At 50.3% G+C, this 20,153-nt stretch overlaps 1 protein-coding gene across 3 annotated transcripts in view; it reads left to right on the top strand.

Annotated features, from left to right (window-relative positions):
* Positions 1–19,776, top strand: part of Auts2 (activator of transcription and developmental regulator AUTS2) — a 1,090,291-nt gene extending 1,070,515 nt beyond the window's left edge. For all 3 annotated transcript variants that reach the window (XM_038346249.1, XM_038346250.1, XM_038346248.1), the window contains 6 exons: positions 1,578–1,649; positions 7,085–7,226; positions 12,397–12,474; positions 13,941–14,024; positions 15,524–15,746; positions 18,519–19,776. In XM_038346249.1, coding sequence (XP_038202177.1) covers positions 1,578–1,649; positions 7,085–7,226; positions 12,397–12,474; positions 13,941–14,024; positions 15,524–15,746; positions 18,519–19,776 — 1,857 coding nt within the window. The remainder of the gene's footprint in view (positions 1–1,577; positions 1,650–7,084; positions 7,227–12,396; positions 12,475–13,940; positions 14,025–15,523; positions 15,747–18,518) is intronic.
* The last annotated feature ends 377 nt before the right edge of the window (positions 19,777–20,153 follow it).

Below are 20,153 nucleotides of genomic sequence, written 5' to 3'. Positions count from 1 at the left end.
GGTATAACAGGCAAGGGGAAGGACAAGCCGGAGGCTGGCTATAGTCAAGTCTCTCTTGGGTCTGTTTATTTTGCCCAAAACACTCAGTACTAAGTGATGTATATCTGCCCCATTCAAGCTCCTTCCCAGCGAAGGATGGGAAGGATGCAATCAACCTAGGCAGAAAGTTCCTGAGGTCTGGAGTCTGGCCAGCAGGGGACCTCATCTGGCTCCGAGCTGGGGCAAAAAACAGATGACAGACAGTGGTTGGATGATCCAGTTCCTGCTGTGACTGTCCCATAATCCCTGTCTCTTTGCTGTGATATAATGCCCGACCAACATAAGGAAGGGAGTCTTTGGGTTCTCAGTTCAAGGTTACAGTACATCACGGCCAGGAAGTCTAGGTGGCAGAACGTGGCCAGAAGCAGAGAGAGATGGACACTGGCGCTCAGGTTGCTCTCTCCTTTTCATTCAGTCCAGGATCCCAATCCAGGGATCAGCGCCATTCTTATCTAGGGTGGGTCTTCCCACCTCAGCTAACCTAGTCAACCAGTCCCTCATCAGCATACTCAGAGGCTAACATCATTTAGGTGATTAATTTCTCATGGGTGTGCCTAGCATCTAGTCTCTCAGGGGACTCTGGGTCCTGTCACATCCCTTGCAGTTTAAGCCATCACAACCCCCCTTCCTCACGTGCCTGAATTGGGTCTGTTGTTTGTGATCACAAACATCTCATAATTCTATTAGAAGAGAGCAGACCTGGTGTCAGACTTGGATCTAAGTCAGGAGCGGCGTCTTGCTGCAGAAACCAAGGAACCCTGTCCTCTGCTCGTGCAAAGCCGGGGCAGGACTTTCTCATCCTTGTGGTATTTACTGAATGAGCTTGAGGAGATATTAAGCAGAAAGGAAGGAGAAAGAGTTGGCCCCACCTTCTCTCGCACCATGCACTGATACGTGCCCTTCAGAAGGCAGAAGAGAGACTTGATCCCTGTGGGAAGGAAGGCATTCATTCCTCCTCAGCCCTGCGTTCCCCTCTCCTCCTCTTTTAACTAGAAGCGAATAAACTCACACACACGCTTGGCTTACTGGCTCTCTGTGAATCATCTGAAGTTGCCAGACTGCGATGAGAATGTGACAGATCACTGTGTAGCACTTTGAGGGCCCTGTCCCCTCTCTTGTTTTGATCCGATGCACAGACATCCCCTAATTAGCTCTTCTGGACAGCTGACGTGCCTGTTAGCTTGACAGCGTTTGTTAGGTAGGGCTTGCTGCTCACTAGGCCTGCCCGCTGGCGCTGGGGATGACAAACCACACAGAGATCGTCAGGTCTTTGCCGTCTTGTCCTCGGCAGAGAACCGCATTGTAAAAGAGCCGTGGTCTCAGGCCCACATGGGACAAGGGGATGGGGGTTCTGACTCCCTCCTGCCTGAGCTAGGAAGAGCTGCTAACAGAAGCATTTGATTGGCACCGAGCTCTCCTGTTCTCATGAAAGAAAGGAAGTCGCCATGGCTCAGATCTGCAGGGACCCCAGGGCGAACACAAGTGGGCAGCATGCTGACGTGTCTTCCTCCTGACCAGGCTGTCCTTTCTTATTCCAGAAACCAGGAAAGTGGTGTGCCATGCACGTGCACATCGCCTGGCAGATTTACCACCACCAGCAGAAGGTCAAGGTCGGTGTGACTCTCCCTGTGTGAGCTGGGTGGGGCCGGGCTCAGGAGCCTGGGGACCTCATAGAGCAGCTGTTAAACCAAGCCAAGGCAGGAAAGGGTTGGCTTTGAGACAGTCCCAGGTTGTCTGAGCAGGACACGCATGTAGCTGAGGATGACCTTGAACTCTTGATCCTCACAGGTGAAGGGTCAGTCCATCTTCAAATGGGTACTCAGAGTCCCTTTGTAACTGAGGGAAACCATAAGCACAAAATAAATATCACCCCTTAGTGTCCTTTTGATGAGCTGGTCTCATGAATGCAAAGGGTGTAAAAATTGATTAACTCATAAAATAAAGCGTTTGGAAATCTATATAGAACTACTACAGAGCAAGAATTAAAGTCTAAACAGTGCTTAAACATGAGCCAGCAGGGAATGTTTTAGGGCTTGGGATTTTTTTGGATTTAGCTTTTACATTTATTTATGTATTCATTGTTTTAGTGTGTGTGTGTGTGTGTGTGTGTGTCTGTCTGTCTGTCTGTCTGTCTGTCAGAGAGAGAGAGAGAGAGAGAGAGAGAGAGAGAGAGAGAGAGAGAGAACATGTGTGTATGTGTGTTTGTATACTACAGAACAAATCTTATGAGTCAGTTTTCTCTACCATGTGAGTCCCAGATCAAGCTTGGGTCACCAGGCTTGCCAGTGGATGCCTTTACCACTATCTATTTATGAGCTATCTCTTCTCCCTAACCTGTGTTTGTTGGTTAGTTTGTTTTTAACAAAAAAATTGAGAGGCTTGAGATATGGCTGAGCAGTTAAAAATACTGACTGCTCTTGCGGAGGACCCAAGTTCAGTTCCCAGTACCCGTATCAGGCCGCTCACAACCATCTGTAACTTGAGCTGAAGAGAGTCCAATGCACCCTTCCAGCCTCCGTGGGCACCCTGCATGGGCATTCCCATGTGCACACACTCAGACACAAATACACATAAATCAAAAATATTTTAAGAAGATTTAAAAAGATACTTTTTTTTTTGTATTATGGACTTGGAGAAGTGATCATTTCTACCCTGCAGGAAGTTGAAGGTACTGGGTGCTCATTGGCTGTGCGTATAATAATGAGCGGTCATGAACAATTATTCTTCTAGCCATCGCATGAGTCCTTCTGGAGGCTAGAGGATACTGGATCCTCACCAGGACTACTTTCTGGCCAGTTACTGTACCTGTCTGTAGATGAGCCCTTGTGTCAAAAACCGAGAGGGATCCAGCAAGGGGAGAGATGCTTGCCACCAAGCCTGACAACCTGAGTGTTATTTCCCCAGCACTTACGTGATGGAAGGGGAGAACCAACTTCTGCAGGTTGTCCTCCAGCCTCCTAAAAAAATATAAATAATAAATAAATAAATAAATAAGTGTGGTGGGAGAGGGAGGAGGGAGAGGTAGAGGAAGAGGGAGAGGTAGAGAGGGAGGAGGGAGAGGGAGGATGCATATGCAATACCAATGGACTCGGCAGGTTGTATTTATACATTTATGTGTAGGTGTGTATATAGCAATTAAAAGAAAAAAGGGTGAGGTGACTCAGCAGGTAAGGGCACTGGCCGCCAACTCCGAGCACCTGAGTTCGATTCCCAGACCAGCATGATGGAAAGAGAGAACTGACTGGCTCCTGAACATTATCCCCTGACTCCCACACACACGGTGGCGCGAACATGCACCAACACAAAAATAAGTAAAACAAGACATTGCCTCCTCTTGGAGGAACGGAGGTGGCTCTTCATTTCCCAGGCACCTGCTCTCCCTCACACCCCATCAGTGAGCCTTGCTCACTTTTACCTTATTGCCAGGCGAGGCCTAATTAGAGCCCTTGCAGTTCAGTTCAGCGAGAAAATGGGTGTAGTGTAAAAAGCTAACTAGGTTTGCCTGATGACTTCAGTTCACTCCGGGTTCTGCGTGGCAGGGACAGTGGAACAGCGGGTGAGCCTCGTCTTCCTTGCAGCTCCCTGAGTTTAGAGAGATGAAGGATGGCAGAGAGGTCGCTCCTTTAGCAACTTCTGTTCCATGAAAGCGCCCCTGCCGACTTGACTTTCATTACCCCCGATTCAATTAGCCAGACTTCTGGAACACGGGATGACTCAGTTCATCTTCCCCTCCCAGCGAGCGCTTTCTAATCCCAAAGCCCCCATTCTGCCTGTCGGACCTGATTCCCACTTAATGAGCCCGCACCGTCTACCATGCGATATTAGCACTAAATAATTTGGCAACTAAATTAAAGGAGGGTGCTCCAAAGATTTTTATAGATTGACGGAGAATTGGAAGCTTGGTTTTGGGGTTTGGCTGTTCCTTGAGCGTGAGGCTTTCATTATGGCATTCCCTGGAGATTGGTGCGGAAATTGCCTCTCTCTGTCTCTTACTCCTGAATATACATTTACTCATTCTCTTAGTCACTCGTGGATTCTTTGTGGAGACCTTGGGCTTATAGGCTGTTTCCTGTGACAGGCTCAGGGCACTGACCTTCCTGTTGTCATATGTGTTCAGTAGTGAGACTCACTGTGTGGTGTGTGTGTGTGTGTGTGTGTGTGTGTGTGGTGTATACATTTAAGGAAAAGGTAGTAGGCTGGGGACATGGCTCAGTTCGTAAAGTGCTTGGCAACCTGAGTTCAACCCCCAGAAACCACACAAAAAACTGGTCATGGTGGCTTACACTCACAATTCCAGACCTGAGGAACCGAAAACAGATGGACTCCTGGCACTTGCTAACCAGCCAGCCTCGCCAGGAGAGCTCCAGGCCATTGGTAGACCCTGTCTCCGAAAGAAGGTGGGCAGTGCCTGTCAGCCATACCTAAAAATGCCCTGTGTCCTCTATAGGCACATGCACACACGCACACACAGTGGTGAAGGTTCTGTGTGTTTGGAGAGGTATATGGCTAGGTTTCACTTCCAGGGGGTTGGTGGGTGAGTGGGGGTTGGTGTATCTTTATCTTCCCTTGCCTGTGATTTTCTCACTCGTGTTAGTGCAGGTGCCTGTCCTTTGTAAAGGCTTCCTCCATTACACAGCAGGGAACGGGGGTCCTTGGAACAGAGGAAAGTTCGAGGCAGGACAAGAGTACAGTCAAGATGGCTGAGATCACCAGAGGAGCCCAGGAGATGGCAAGAGCCAAACAGAAGCAGCTCCAGGCAGTGCGTGAGCCGGAGGACAGCAGGAAGTGCAGCTAGCAGTAGGGGACAGACAGTGTCACTCTGGGGAGGCAGGAAGCTAACTGAGAGAGGGGGCTGTCAGGACTCTGGAAGGTGGGCACATTGGATGTCCTGCCGTTCAGATGGATACTAGCCTCCAGAATGATGCCGGGTAGGAGCCGAGGAAAAGATGGTAGGCTAAGGATACAGTCATTGAGGGGATGGAGCCAGCAGTTAGCCACAGGAGAAGATGGAGTGAGTCCATGAATAGGAACAACTTCACCTACCAGAGCCTCTGCCCAGCTCACAGTCTGGTTTGACTTCTCCTCCTCCTCTGGTAGTTGATGGATGTTGGAAAGGAAATGATGCCTGTTAACTAATAACATACCCCTCCTTGCGTGAGTGAGTGAGTGTGTGTGTGTGTGTGTGTGTGTGTGTGTGTGTAATGAGTGTTCATGTACGGTGTACATGTACAAGTGTGTGTACTTGTGTGAAACCAAATGTCAACCTGAGATGCTGTTCCTTAGCAGCCATGCCCCTTGCCCTTTGAGGCAGAGTCTCTCATTGGCCTCGAGTTCACATACTAAGCTAGTATGTGGCCGATCAGCGAGAGCCAGCGGGATTATAATCATGCACAGCTACACTTGGCTCTTATTTTTTTTAAGGTGCACCCCAGGGGTCAAGCTCAGATCTTTATTTTTGCCTGTCAAGTGCTTTACTCACTGAATTTCTCCCTGGCCTCTGTGTTCTTTAGAATATGTCAGAGTGATTTGATGGCTGTGTTGTGATGTATTAGAATATGACAGAGAGCCATTCAGCAATGAATTTTGTACATCAGGCTGTTCTCGCAGAATTCCTGATGTAATGAGCTTTAAAACACTATCATCTTAAAGCTTGCAGGGAGAGGGGCTGGATAGATGGATCAGCGGGTAAGAAGACTTGCTGTTTGCTTTAGTTTGCTTTCTAGGGCTGTGGCTACACCTGTAGAAAAGCAACTTGGGGAGGAAAGGGTTACACTTCTGTGTCCCAGTCCATGACTGAAGAAAGTCATGGCAGGAACCTAGCAGTAGGAACTCAGGCAGAGGCTATGGAGGAACGACCACCTGTCCAGGGTGGCACCACACACGGTGGCTGGGCCCTCCCACATTCATCATTAGTCAAGAAAATGAGCCCCAGACTTGTTCACAGGCCAGCCTGATGGAGGCATCGTCTCAGTTGAACTTAACGCTTCCATATTGACCCTAGCCTATGTCAAGTAGACAAAAAAACAAAAACAAAACAGAACAACCCCATACCACTGACCAGCACACTGCTCTTCCAGAGGAACTGAGTTTCCGTCCAGGAACCCATCTGGGTGGCTCACAACCACCTGCAACTCCAGCTCCTTGTAACTCTACTTCAGGGGGTCTCTTGCCTCTCTTGCCCTTTTCTGGACTCTGGGCATTCACACCCCTCTCTCTCTCTCTCTCTCTCTCTCTCTCTCTCTCTCTCTCTCTCTCTCTCTCACACACACACACACACACCACATACACACAATAAACAGAAATAAAATCCTTGAGGGGTGGGGCTTGCATTCAGGTGTGGCATTGCACATCTGTAATCTCAGCACTGGGGATCTGGAGGCAGAAGGATGAGGAGTTGAAGTATACCCTCAAGTATGTCACAAGTTTGAGGGCAGCCTTGGCTACATGACACTCTGCTTCAGAATATACCAAAAGACCCAGGTCTAGGGGTGTGTGGCTGAGCTGTAAAGGGCTTGTCTTCCATGCAGGAAGCCCTGGGTTTCTTCCCCAGCACCGTATAATGCATGGTGGTGTACTCCTGTAAAAGTGGAGGCGGGAGGGTAAGGAGTTCATGGTCGTCCTCGGTTACACAATGGGCTCTAGGACAGGCTAGCCTGGGCTCCGTGAGATGGACAGGTAGGGGAAGAACTTGCAGGCTAGCCCTTTACAACACAGGAATGGCCTGTGTGGGAGTAGTTCTTGCTTGAATGAATAGAAACTGGCCGTGCCCCTCAGACTGCACCACGTCGAAGACCAAGCCCGAGTTTTGCCATTAGACATTTCTGGTGTAGGAAGCAGGCATTACCTTGTAGCAGCCACTGCCGGTCCCTAGAAGGCTGGGCTGGCATCCTGGCATAGGAAGGCAGTGTTCTGACACTTGAGCCTGACAATCAGAGTCCAATTCTGAGGTTCACAGCACTGACCCACCCAGACCAGTCTTGGACTATTCACCGATGTCTCTTAGGTGTTGCCCCGGTTTCATCCTCTCTCCTCCCTCTTGTTTTAGAAACAGATGCAGTCTGACCCACACAAGCTGGACTTCGGGCTGAAACCCGAGTTCCTGAGCCGTCCTCCGGGCCCCAGTCTCTTCGGGGCCATCCATCATCCCCATGATCTGGCACGACCTTCAACTTTGTTCTCTGCCGCTGGTGAGTTCAGAGGATGGGTTGGCACGGAAAGCGGGCGCCTCAAAGTGATGTTTGGGCTCGGTGTCTCCAGTGACTTCATAGCTGGAGAGTGTAAGTCACACCAGCTTGTGAGATGGCGCGCCACGTGGCTAGGGAGATGGGCCCTGTGTCATCAGTGCCCACATCTTTTATTCAGTATGGACCGAGAGAGAATCAAAAGCATGTGCAAAACGACTGGAAAAGATCAGCAAGCCTACCAGGGCAGATTAGAAGAGAAATGAATCCTAACTAACCTCATGTGTTTGTGGCCTACAGAATAGTGGGTGTTTCCTCACTGCGGCCTTCACATTGCCTTTTAAGGGTCTGAGGATGAAGGTGCGCAGTTAAGTTAGGTTAGCTTCATGTGTGTGGTGGCTAAGGTGTATTATGCCAGCACCTGGGAAGCAACAGCAGAAGAAACACTAATAATTCAAAGCAAGTCTGGGTTACGTGGGAAACTTCTGCATAGCCTGGGCCACAGTTCCTCAAAACGAACAAACAGGGTTGGGGATATAACTCAGTTTATGTCGATAGCAACTCAGCCCTGGGTTACGTCTGCAGCACGACATAAATTGGGCATGGTGGCACACATCTAGCTTAGGAGACTGAGACAGATAATCAGGAGTTCAAGGTTATCCTCAGTAGATAGTGAGTTCAAAGCCACCCTGGGCTACACAAACCTCTGTCTCAAAAAATACTTTTTATAAATAAAGTAAGCAAACAACATAAAGATAACTGCCCTGTAAAGGCAGAAATAAACTTGCTCCACTTGGTCCTAGCTGGCTGGTCTACTGCAGAACGTACTGCCATTGCTTGGTTGACTTTGACGGTGGAGGACCTACCTGTAGGATTCAGAGTGCTTTGTCCATGAGGCTCATGACCTATTCATTCACAGCGCAACTCACTTCACCTCTGAGAATACACACTGCCCGTGTCTCCGCAGTGCAGAAGGTCAGGCTGGGGAGGAGGGCAGAGGGTATCAGAGGACTGTCCCTTTCCACTTAAGATACATATGGCTCAAATGTAGTAGCCCTAAGGAATATTTGGGTGATGTCATAGTTTCATTTCTGTTGATATAACAGATAACCTCTACAAAAAAGCAGCTCAAGGAAGGAAAGGGTTTGTTTGGCTTACACTTGTAGGTGACAGTCCATCACTGAAGAGATGTCAGGGCAAAAACTCAAAGCAATTATTCATGTTACATCAGCCGTCGAGAGCGAAGAGAGAATAAACACATCCTAGCTGCTTACTCTCAAAGCTCAGGGCCCTGCTTAGGGAATGATGTTGCCCACAGTGGGCCAGGTCAATTAATAATCAAGACAGTCCCTCAAGACATATCCACAGGTCGATGTGGTCTAGGTAATTCCTCAGATGAAATTCTCTCAGCAGGTAATTCTAGGTGGTGGCAGGTTAGCAGTTGAAACTAACCGTAATAGAACTGGGAATGTGGCTGGCTCAGTGAGTAAGTGCACTTACTCACAATCTCTCTGCCCTTAGTTTGATTCCCTAGAGCCCACATGAGAGAGTTAACTCTTGGAAGTTGTCCTTTGACCTGTGCACATGAGCCGTAGTATGGGCACCTACACACACATACATACACACACACTCACACACACACTCACACACACAGAGAGACATACACATGCAAATAAGCACTACGGGTCCTGTTGGTACCAAGTGTCTCTAATGACTCAGTGTTTTCTTTCCTTTTTTGACCCAACCTGGTGAGTCTGGAACTCACTGTGTAGAGCAAGTTGACTCTGAACGTAGTCTCTGCTTCAGCCTCCTGAGTACCGAGATGACAATTCTACCACACTGGGCTACTGTTCAATCTTTTTGGTTTGAGATAGATTTCTTGGTGTAGTGCTGACTGCCCAGGAACTCACTCTGTAGACAAGGCTGGACTCAAACTCAGCGATCTGCCTGCTTCTGCCTCTGGAGTACTGGGAGTGTGTACCACCACACCTGGCTTGCCTTCTTTCTCCTCTTTTATTTCCTTTTCCTCCCCCTATGCTCTCTTTTAAGGCCAGTAGCCTAAGCTGGCCTTGAACTCTCTGGATAGCCCAGGCTGACCTTGAACTTCTGGTCCTCCCATCTCCACTTACTGAGGACCGGAACCACAACCTGTGTGCCACCACACCTAGTTTCTGTGGTGCTGGTGATCGAAGCCAGATCTTCGTGCGTTCCGGGCAAGCACTTTCCCTAACCACGAGCTACATCTCCAGCCAACTCAGTGTTTCTTAAAGCAGCTTTCAGTTCTCCGTACCCGCCACAGAGCTCGGTAAATAGTTGAGAGTAGTGGCACCCCATTAGCTGTAGTAACAAGCAGTATGGCTTCCGTCTGCTCGCGCTATGAATCTGAATTTATCCCTAGGAACAAAAACAGTGAAGGAGTCCACCATTTCTGACCCGCGGGGAACATGCTCCACATCCATCCTGCCTACTGCCTTCCTAGGCTCTGATCCAAGATTCGCGTTTGGTAGACCCATTGACTCTTGCACTGAACAAGAGAGAAATCCAGACATCAGTGCAGTAGCCCTGTGGTCAAGGCAAATAAATCACCAGTGGGGATGGATGGAATTGCCAGGGTCTCAGGTTTTCCTCCTGTGGGTTCTGCCTGGGGAACATATTTGAAGGCTCTGTTACCATGGCACCAAACTCTGAGACACGGATACATGGAGAGCAATTTCGGGAGAGAAATAGAGAGATTTCTCCCCGGACTTCATTGCAGCCAAATGGATGAATTGGCTTCTTTTGCTTCAATAATCCTGGAAATGTGGGCATCCCCAGGGACCTGGGTCTTTGTCAGAACATTAACTAGCATGTACTACACAGTATGTGGCCCAGATTTTATTTGGCCGGCAACACTGGTTGTGACTAATGAAGGCTGTGGAATATGTTCACTTTGTGCAGAAGTTGGCTTTTACTCTTAGTACTTGTGGATAGATAACCCCTTAGGTGCCTTCAGATCCTAAGATTCTAGTGTTTGTCCTTGTGTGCTGAGCCTTACTCTGCAAGCCCAGGCCCCCACAACCCTTGCTGTCTCCAGGAACCAGTGATGCAGAAGAGAAATCAAGGGCTGGAGAGATGGCTCAGTGTAACAGTGTTTGTTGTACAGGTGTGAGGACAGATGCCCTTGGTGAAGCAAAATAGCCAGGGCTGCTTTCCCAGCCTCCTCAGGGCTGCCTTCCCAGCCGGCTTTAACATTTGAAGCTTTTAGAAATACCATTCTTCCGTAATTCTCTCTCTCTCTCTCTCTCTCTCTCTCTCTCTCTCTCTCTCTCTCTCTCTCTCTCTCTCTCTCTCTCTCTCTCACACACACACACACACACACACACACACTCACCTGTTCTCTCCTCCCTTCCTTTCCCAGCTTCCTGCAGAAAAGGGATCTGGTGTGTTTTAAAGAAATATAAACTGAGGGGCTGGAGAGATGCCTCAGCAGTTAAGAACAGTTGCAACTATTTCGGAGGACCCAGGTTTGATTCCCAGCACTCTCGTGGTGGCTCCAAACTGTCTGTAACTTCTCTTCCTGGGAATCTAACACCTTCCAGCCTCTTCAGGAACCAGGCACGTGGTGCTACATATGGATACATGTCTAATAGCTTAGGCTAACCTTGAACTCCAAATGTACCTGAAGATAACCTTGAACTCCTGGCCCTCCTTCCTCTACCTCTTGAGTGCTGGTGTGACCGGCATGTGCTGCTGTACCCAGTTTATGCAGTGCTGGGGATGGAGTCCAGACTTTCTGCACACTAGGCAAGCATCTTATCAGCTGAGCCACACTGAGGATGTGGGGGTTCAGACTAGAATAAAGCGTCTTTTCCTGGCCCTGGAAATTAAGAGGCATCAGAAGCCTTAGCCTCCTGTCATTCAGTGTCTGCTTCCAGCAGTAGGTTTGGTGGTGCGAGCCTTGTGAGAGCCTGGGTGCTAAGAACCTACACACCCCTCAGTAATGAGAATGGACTTGGCAGCACTGTCTGTAGCTTCAGGACCACTCATGAAGTGAAAAAACTCATCCCTGGTGTGCTGAAAAAGCAAGCCCTGGGCCTGCCACTCTACGTTAGAGGCGCCTACGAAGCCCTGCAGGGACAAACTCACAAGCCTGTGTCTCTGCAAACAAACTTGGTTACAGAAGGTCCCTGTGCTCTGGATGCACCCCCATCCCACTAGCCAGGCCTAAAGCTGGTGCCATCAACTTCATAAAGAGATACTTGCGGGGACAGTGGTTCCGTCAGGGAAGTGCTTTCTGCGTAGCACGAGGGTCTGAACCCATATAGCTAGTCATGGCAGTGTGCTGAGGAGGTGGAGCCATGAGGTTCTCTGGAGCTCACTGGTGAACCAGAGTAGCAGGATCAGTAAGAGCGTTAGACTCTGCCCTCCAAAATAAGGTACAGGGTGACTGAGGAAGACACTCCCCATGAACCCCTGGACACCACATGCACATATTTGCACACGTGTATGCACACTGCCCCCCCCCCCAATAAGGTACAGGGTGACTGAGGAAGACATTCCCCATCAACCCCTGGGCACCACATGCACATATTTGCACACATGTATGCGCGCGCACACACACGCAAATGACTGTGCTTGCGGTGGCTAGCCATCTTAGCTTGCTTTCTACTGCGGTGATGAAACACCATGATCAAAAGCAACTCAGAAAAGGGGGGAGGGGGAAGGAATTTATTTCCATCATGAAGAGAAGTCAGAGCTCGAACCTGGTGGCAGGAACTGAAGTAGAGGGCATGGAGGATCATTAGTTACTGACGTGCTCTACAGGTTCACACTCGCCTTTCTTATACCACCCAGAACCACCTGCACAGGGGTGGCGCCACCCACCACCCACGTCAGTCCTTAGTGGAGAAGATGCCCCACAGCCTTGCTCACTCCCAGGCCAATTTGATGGGGGCATCTTCTCAAAGAAAGGGCCCTCTTCGCAGATGACTCCAGCTTGGTGTCCAGTTGACAAAAGCTAAGTGGGAAAGGTGGGAGGGGCGACTTCTCTTGCCCCCAACAAAAGAATATTGTCTGTTACCAAGTTGAACCCGCAGGAGCTGTGGATGCAATGGAGCTTGACTTCACCACCTTTTCTCTGGTCCCTCTAGCAAGGGCTTTATTCTAAACTCTGGCGTTGCTCTGCTTGGCTTTGCAGGTGCTACACATCCTACCGGGACCCCTTTTGGGCCGCCACCTCATCACAGTAACTTTCTCAACCCTGCCGCTCACCTAGGTGAGTCAGAAAGATGGAGCCATCCTCCCAGCAGCGTAGCCATGGCACCCGCTAAGGCTCAGCCTTCCTTCCGAGGAGGGACCCTGGGATCTCCAGCCCCGGGTGGGGTGGGGTGGGGTGGGGTGGGGTAGCAGCCGCTGGTCACATTGTGCATTCAGGAAGTAGAGAGGTGCATGCTGGTGCTCAGCTCACTTTCTCCTTTTTACTCAGTGGGCTGGTACCACACACACTAAGGGTGGGTTGGCCCACCTCAGCCTAATCTAGACATGCCACATCTGTACCCAGAGGGTGTCCCCCTAGGTGAGTCTGGATCCAGTTAAGTTGGCAGTAGGTATTAACCATCACAGGGGACTTGGGACAGGGAAGTAGCCCTTGGCATCTCAGAACATGTGTGTTTAGGGTGGACTCGCCCTACCTGTAGAGGGCACTCCAGGGTCCTTCCAGAAGTACAGATGGGGCAAGCATTGTAAGAGAGCTGCATTGAAGAGCTGTACTTTTTGCTTTTGGTTTTTCACACTTTATTAACAGGTCTCATCTTAGGAGAGGCACACTTCCTGTGCCTTTCCGTTTAACATTTCCGGGAAGTGTGCAGTCAGTCGCAGGCAGTGGTGCCTGGTGGAGAATATGTAGAAGTATATTATTATTATTATTATTATTATTATTATTATTTGGAATTTTGAGACAAGGTCTCTCTGTAACCCTGGCTATCTTGGAACTCACTGTGTAGATCAGGCTAGCCTTAAAACTCAACAGAGGTTTGTCTTCCTCTGCCCCCCGAATGCTGAGATTTAACGCATACGCTACCACCACCCAGCTTTTATTGCTTGTATTTTACCTGTATGGGTGTTTCGCCTTCATGAATGCCTGTGTGTGTGTCTGCATTGCCCTTGGAGGCCAAAAGTGGGTATCAGGTTCCCTGGAACTGGAGTTGTCGACAATTGTGAGCTGCCCTGTGGGTGCTGGGAGTCACACTCCAGCTCCTCTGGAAGAGCAGAGTCGCTGAGCCCTCTCTCCAGCCTGGCATCGTCTCGTTTGCGTTCATGCATGTAATCTCAGCAGATAGAAACGAGGCAGGAGGATCAGCTCAAGTCTAGCCTTGACGTAATATCAAGTGTGAAGGCAGCCTGAGTTCAGTGAGACCATGTCTGAAGCAATGAGAGAAGAAGAGGGGCTCACACAGAGACAGAAGCCTTTTGCGGGCAGGAAGGCAGCTGAGGACGCCGGCTCCTGAGTTTGCCCGGTGTCATCCCAAGTGCAAGGGTGAAATCCGAAAGGGTGGCACCCTGGAAAATGACCCCCCCTTGGGACTCGCGCTAACCCAGCGACTATACACCCAAGCACAGGAATAGAATGCCTTTACACAGTCCAGCAGGAGAGTCTGTCGTGTTCCCAGCTCCTGGGGACACCTGTGTTCCTCACTGACATGTCCCTGACCACCCTCTCTCCCTTCTTGATCTCATTCACAGAGCCTTTTAACCGGCCGTCTACATTCACGGGCCTTGCCGCAGTCGGCGGCAATGCCTTCGGTGGACTTGGGAACCCTTCAGTTAGTGAGTACCTCTCGATTTCTCCATCTCCCTTGCGCGATTTCTCTGACCCATATATGGCTTTAGAACTTTGGAGGCGAAGGGAGACCGGGAAAACTAATTTAAGCTGAGTATATGGCTCAGTGAGGAGAGCCTGTCTAGCATGGGCAAGGCCTGGAGCTCCTTCCCCCCCCCCCACCCCCCGCACCACCTAAAGTCATATAGAAACAGAGAGAAGGGACAGGTGTGCTGGCGCACGCCTTTAATCCCAGCCCTCCGGAGGCAGAGGCAGGGGGATCTCTCTGAGTGTGAGGCCGCCTGCTCTATAGAGAGAGTTCCAGGCCTGCCAGCGCTGCGTAGCAAGACCCTGTTGAAATGAAAGCAAAGGTCCCCTGAAAGGCTAGTGTCGTCTGGAGATGGAGAGACGTAGGCCAGTGGACCCAGACTCGGTTCTCAGCACCCACCTGACAACTCCTAACCACTGTAGCTCCAGTGCCAAGGCATCTGATGCCTTCTTCTGGCCTCGACAGGCTGGCCATCAGGCACACACATGGCATACATGTGTACATGCAACCAAACACCCGTGCACGTGAACTAAAAAATAAATAAATGTGTGCGTGCTTTCACGAGAGGGTTTGTCTAAAGCAACGATGGGTTAGAACATTCCAAACACAGGGATCAGAGTGAAGCTGGTTGAGAGTACACAATCCGTGTTGTAAGCAGAGCACCCCGCTGCTGACCTGGGCTCTGTATATCAGGAGCCACTACAAGACGTTTACCTTGGCTACAGCTGAAAAGAGGAAGAAAAGTACAGTGGAGAATAACGGGCCTAGTGATGTGACTCGGGGGGTAGAGCACTTGCCTGGCATGCAGGAAGTCCTCCGTGCCCAGGAGAACATAGACAGGGAAATGGCATAAACCTGCAGTCCCAGCTCCTGGGAAGATGGAGGCACTGGGCCCATCCTTAGCTACTTAGGGAGTCTGAAGCCATGCAGGGATCCATAAGACCTTGTCTCAGGAAGGAAGGAAGGAAGGAGGCAAGCAAGCAACAGAAACCCAGCACACATTGTCCAGGACGCGATCCTGCTTGGTCTTTTCGGATGTCCGTTGTAACTAATGCTGGAAGGAGTAGCATTTGGCAGGGTGTGTTAGGCAGAGGGCCGGTGGATGCTGCTGAGCTGGTCCTGTTCATCTGCCGTATGGTCATAGTGCACCTTTCTGCATGCCTGGAACTTTTGCATGCCTACCTGTGTCCAACGGGGCATCTGCACACCCGCTCCGTCCCTTCTCACTTTTTCCTCTTCATTGAATTAAAAAAAAAAAAAGCTGTGAGCTGCCTCTGCAGTGTAGGACGAGTGTTCCTCTAATGAGTGTGTTAATCTCCTTTCCTTTTCCAGCTGCCAATAACATGTATTCATTTTAACTCTGAATGCTGTTAAAGTTTTTGGTAAGTACCTTCACTCCGGCAGGTTTCTATCGAGATTTCTCTGAAACCTTTTTTGTTCTCCACTTCACCATTTCAGCACCCAACTCAGTGTTCGGCCACAAGGATAGCCCCAGTGTGCAGAACTTTAGCAATCCTCACGAGCCCTGGAACCGGCTGCACCGAACGCCTCCGTCGTTCCCGACCCCTCCGCCCTGGCTGAAGCCAGGGGAGTTGGAGCGCAGTGCGTCCGCTGCAGCCCATGACAGAGATAGAGATGTAGATAAACGAGACTCCTCCGTTAGTAAAGATGACAAGGAAAGGTACGGAAAGAAACCGCCCTGTGCCGCCCTGTGCCACGCTCCAGTCAGAACCAGCCGCCTCCCCTCTCCCTTGCCCCAGCCTTGTGCTTACGACAGACCGCTGTAGCTCCCCAGGTCCTCGCCAGTCAATCCCGAGCGGCCCTCCCTGCACTCTATGGTACCCAGCGGATGGTGACCGTCAGCTGTCACTAGAACGTAGTGCAAGGTGCCTGTCTCAGAAGCAGTGACCACATACGAGCCACCCAAAGCCCCCGGAACATTAGTGTGTCCACATAGACATCTTCCTACAGACAACCAGTTGGAGCTTGGAGCCAGACACACACACAGCATGTATCTGCCATGTTTGCTTTTGAGTCACCAAGCCCATCCAATCACCCATAGGTTCTTTTGGTTTTTGTTTGTTTGTTTTTTCCCCCCTCCCTTTTCATTTGCTCCCAGTAAGTCATGTTTACATTACCTCATCCTCTTTTTTCCTCAAGTGCCATCCAAACTCAAAACCCTGGGGCTCACAGACCATCAGTACAACTTTGTGGTTGTTGCTTTGACTAATTTGACTTCAGACAGTGGCACCAGGAAGCTCTGCTTTGCGTTTGGTTTTCCAGGGAATTATTAATTTTATTAACCATTGTTGTCTCCATACTAATGAACCCTTTAAAAAAAACTATCTTCAAAGAAGAAATGTCTCAGTATTTTTGTGTAGACTGCCCAACACAGGTTTTTTTCTTTCTTTCGGCTGTTTTAATTTTGAATGAAAAAACTGATAAGTCCTGCCAATATACACCTGGCAAAAAAAAACATACAAAACAAAACACCCCAACCCCCGTTGGTAATGTCTTTGTGTATTTAGGATTGGAATTTAAGATTGCTCAGTAGGTAATGCACTTAGCCCGGCAAGCGTTAAGGGCTTGAGTTCAGATCCTCAGCATCCATACAAAGCTGGGCACAGTCGAGAGAGAGAGAGAGAGAGAGAGAGAGAGAGAGAGAGAGAGAGAGAGAGAGAGAGAGAGAGAGAGAGAGGGGAGGGGGAGAGAGAGAGAGAAAGAGGAGTGTGTGTGTGTGCCATCCCTAAGCTCTTGTCCCACCTTGCCTTCGTGTCTGACGCCCCCGACTGTCCTCTAACCTCCACAGGCTCTTGATGGTCTGCACCTGCAGGCACGCACACACACAGACACACACACAAATACTCAGATTTGATTCAGATCTTTGATTTTCTTCTGCTTTGTATATTGTGCATTTATATGCCCTAGTTATTTAAAATAAGTCAGCGTTTCAAATTCTAAATGTGACCGATAAAGTGGCGTACTTCTTTAATCCCGGCACTCCAGAGGTAGAGGCAGGTGGATCTCTGAGTTGGAGGCCAACCTAGTCTACACGAGCCAGGGCTACCTAGAGAAACCCTGTCTCAGAAAAATGGACTTAGCTGTCTTTCATTGGTTCCTTGTGGGAGGAAAAAGATAAATTACCATTTAACGGAGTTGTGGGGTGTTTTTGTTTTGTTTTGTTTTTTTAAACTAAGCCTATAGGAATTCTAAAGCGCTAAGAGGATCACTCCCATGGAACCTGGGTTTCCTGAATCACTTATTATTATTATTATTATTATTATTATTATTACTATTATTATTATATCATCATTCTTTTTGGTTTTTCTCTGTAGCTTTGGTGCCTGTCCTGGTACTAGCGCTTGTAGACCAGGCTGGCCCTTGAACTCCCAGAGATCCACCTGCCTCTGCCTCCCGAGTGCGCCACCCCTGCCTGGCTCACATACTATTGAATAGAATGTAGACTGCAGTCAGCAGGCTTCTTTTGGTTTTTCTTGATGGAGAAGCGGCCTCTTGTACTGAAGTCAGGAAACTTGAAAGATATTTTTATTCTTTTTCCCCTTTAGGGCTCATCTTGTCAGCCTGTGTATGTTAGCAGGAAGCAGGATTTCCTTCCCCAGTACCCCCATAGTGGCCCCCTGCACTCTGATCTCTGCCACCTTTGGTCCACACAACTCCTGGCTTCTCCCCGCACCTTTTCCACATCCATCTTGAGATGGGGCCTGGGAACCATCAGCTCTCTTCTCTCTTCCTAACTTTCTGAGTTTGGATTGTTTAACATCTGTTATTGTGTCTTTTGTCCCCAGTCCATAGACATCCTGACCAAGCCAAGTCCCTAAAAATTTCCTTTCATGGTCTCCTCATGGGTCCTCTCCTACAAGGTCCTCAGTCAGTGAGGTTTTGTCTGCTACTGCCTAGTCTGTCTCTGCATCAGATTGGAGCTCTCTGACGATCCAGTTATCTGGGTGGGGGGGGGGGGGCGCTGCCTTTCCAACTACCCTTAGTGTATACTTATGTTCTTCAACCGGAAGAAGTGCCTTTGTTCCCAGGGTCAGCTGTGGAAATCCCCTGTCTGTATTAAACCCTTGCCCTCCTCAATTTTATATCCAGAGTCAGAAGAAGTCGTAATTTGTGTTTGGCTTGTACTCTTAACCCAAAGCTTTCCTGAGACGCTAAACACGTGGACCGTCTTGCGGTGTTCCTCAGTGACCACCCTGATCCACAGTGGCTGTCTGTGTACTTCCTTGGTGACCTTGATCAAGGCAGATCCCCGGGACCCCCCCACTCACCTTCAAGCCTCGAGAATCTAGATTAGAGCAGGTGGCTGACTTTGCCCTGACACGGGGCTCTGCCCTGCTACCTGGGTGATCTAGCTGTCTTCACCACCATGCCATCCGCTGCTCCTTGCCTGCCTGGCAAGCCCACTTCATGTTTTCCCCTCTCCCCCTCACAGGGAAAGCGTTGAGAAAAGACACCCCAGCCATCCTTCCCCAGCACCTCCCGTCCCGGTGAGCTCCCTGGGCCATAACCGCAGCTCTACCGATCCGACGACCAGGGGTCATTTGAATACTGAGGCTCGTGAGAAAGATAAACCAAAAGAGAGGGAGAGAGACCACTCGGGATCCCGAAAGGACCTGACCACCGAAGAGCACAAAGCCAAGGAAGGCCACCTGCCCGAGAGAGATGGGCATAGCCACGAGGGACGTGTCGCAGGCGAGGAACCCAAGCAACTGTCCCGGGTGCCATCACCCTACGTGAGGACACCAGGTGTGGATAGCACGAGGCCTAACAGCACCTCCAGCCGGGAGGCCGAGCCACGCAAGGGTGAGCCGGCCTATGAGAACCCCAAGAAGAGCGCCGAGGTCAAGGTCAAAGAGGAACGCAAGGAAGACCACGACCTACCTACAGAGGCCCCACAGGCCCACAGGACCTCAGAGGCACCTCCACCCAGCTCCTCAGCCAGCGCCAGTGTGCACCCGGGGCCTCTGGCATCCATGCCCATGACCGTGGGAGTGACTGGTATCCATGCCATGAACAGTATCGGTAGTCTGGACAGGACACGCATGATGACCCCGTTTATGGGCCTCAGCCCCATCCCAGGGGGAGAGCGCTTCCCATACCCCTCTTTCCACTGGGACCCCATGAGGGACCCCTTGAGGGATCCTTACCGTGACTTGGACATGCACCGAAGGGACCCTCTGGGCAGGGACTTCCTGCTCAGGAATGACCCCCTGCACCGGCTCTCCACACCCCGGTTGTACGAAGCCGACCGCTCCTTCAGGGACAGGGAGCCTCATGACTATAGCCACCATCACCACCACCACCACCACCCGCTAGCTGTGGACCCTCGTCGGGAGCATGAACGGGGCGGGCACCTAGATGAGCGCGAGCGGCTGCACGTGCTTCGGGAGGACTACGAGCACCCACGGTTGCACCCTGTGCACCCCGCTTCTCTGGATGGACACCTCCCACACCCGAGCCTGCTCACGCCAGGCCTGCCCAGTATGCACTACCCTCGCATCAGCCCTACTGCGGGCCACCAGAACGGACTGCTCAACAAGACCCCACCCACCGCGGCACTCAGCGCCCCACCTCCGCTCATTTCCACACTGGGGGGCCGCCCAGGATCCCCCCGGAGGACTACGCCTCTGTCGGCTGAAATCCGAGAAAGGCCACCGTCCCACACACTGAAGGACATCGAAGCTCGATAAGTCAGGAGGACGAGGCAGACCTCAGAGTTGGGGGGAAAACCCCAGGGACACCCCTCAAGACTCAAGAGACAACTTCTGCACCCCCAAAACTGAGAGGTGCAGAGTTCCAACTCTTCCCCTTGGAAAAAAAATGGACAGAGACTCCGTTTGGGTGTTGAAATGTTTTGTATATTAATGTTGGAATTTTTCAGACCTTTTAGCCAGTCCTGTTTGTCCTTACATCTCCTTACTTTTTTAATTTTGTTGTTCCTTGCATCACATTTTGATTTGAACCAAAACGGTGAAGGTAATGACACACAAGGATCTGATGCTATGGGGGGTGAGGGGCACCCGTCCATCACCCAGAGCTGTCCCAGAGGAGGAGGCGTGTACATAGA

Source organism: Arvicola amphibius, chromosome 10, assembly GCF_903992535.2.
Source record: "Arvicola amphibius chromosome 10, mArvAmp1.2, whole genome shotgun sequence".
Lineage (NCBI taxonomy): Eukaryota > Metazoa > Chordata > Mammalia > Rodentia > Cricetidae > Arvicola > Arvicola amphibius.
Note: the sequence above shows the minus strand (reverse complement) of the source record. Positions and strands in the feature narration are given on the sequence as shown.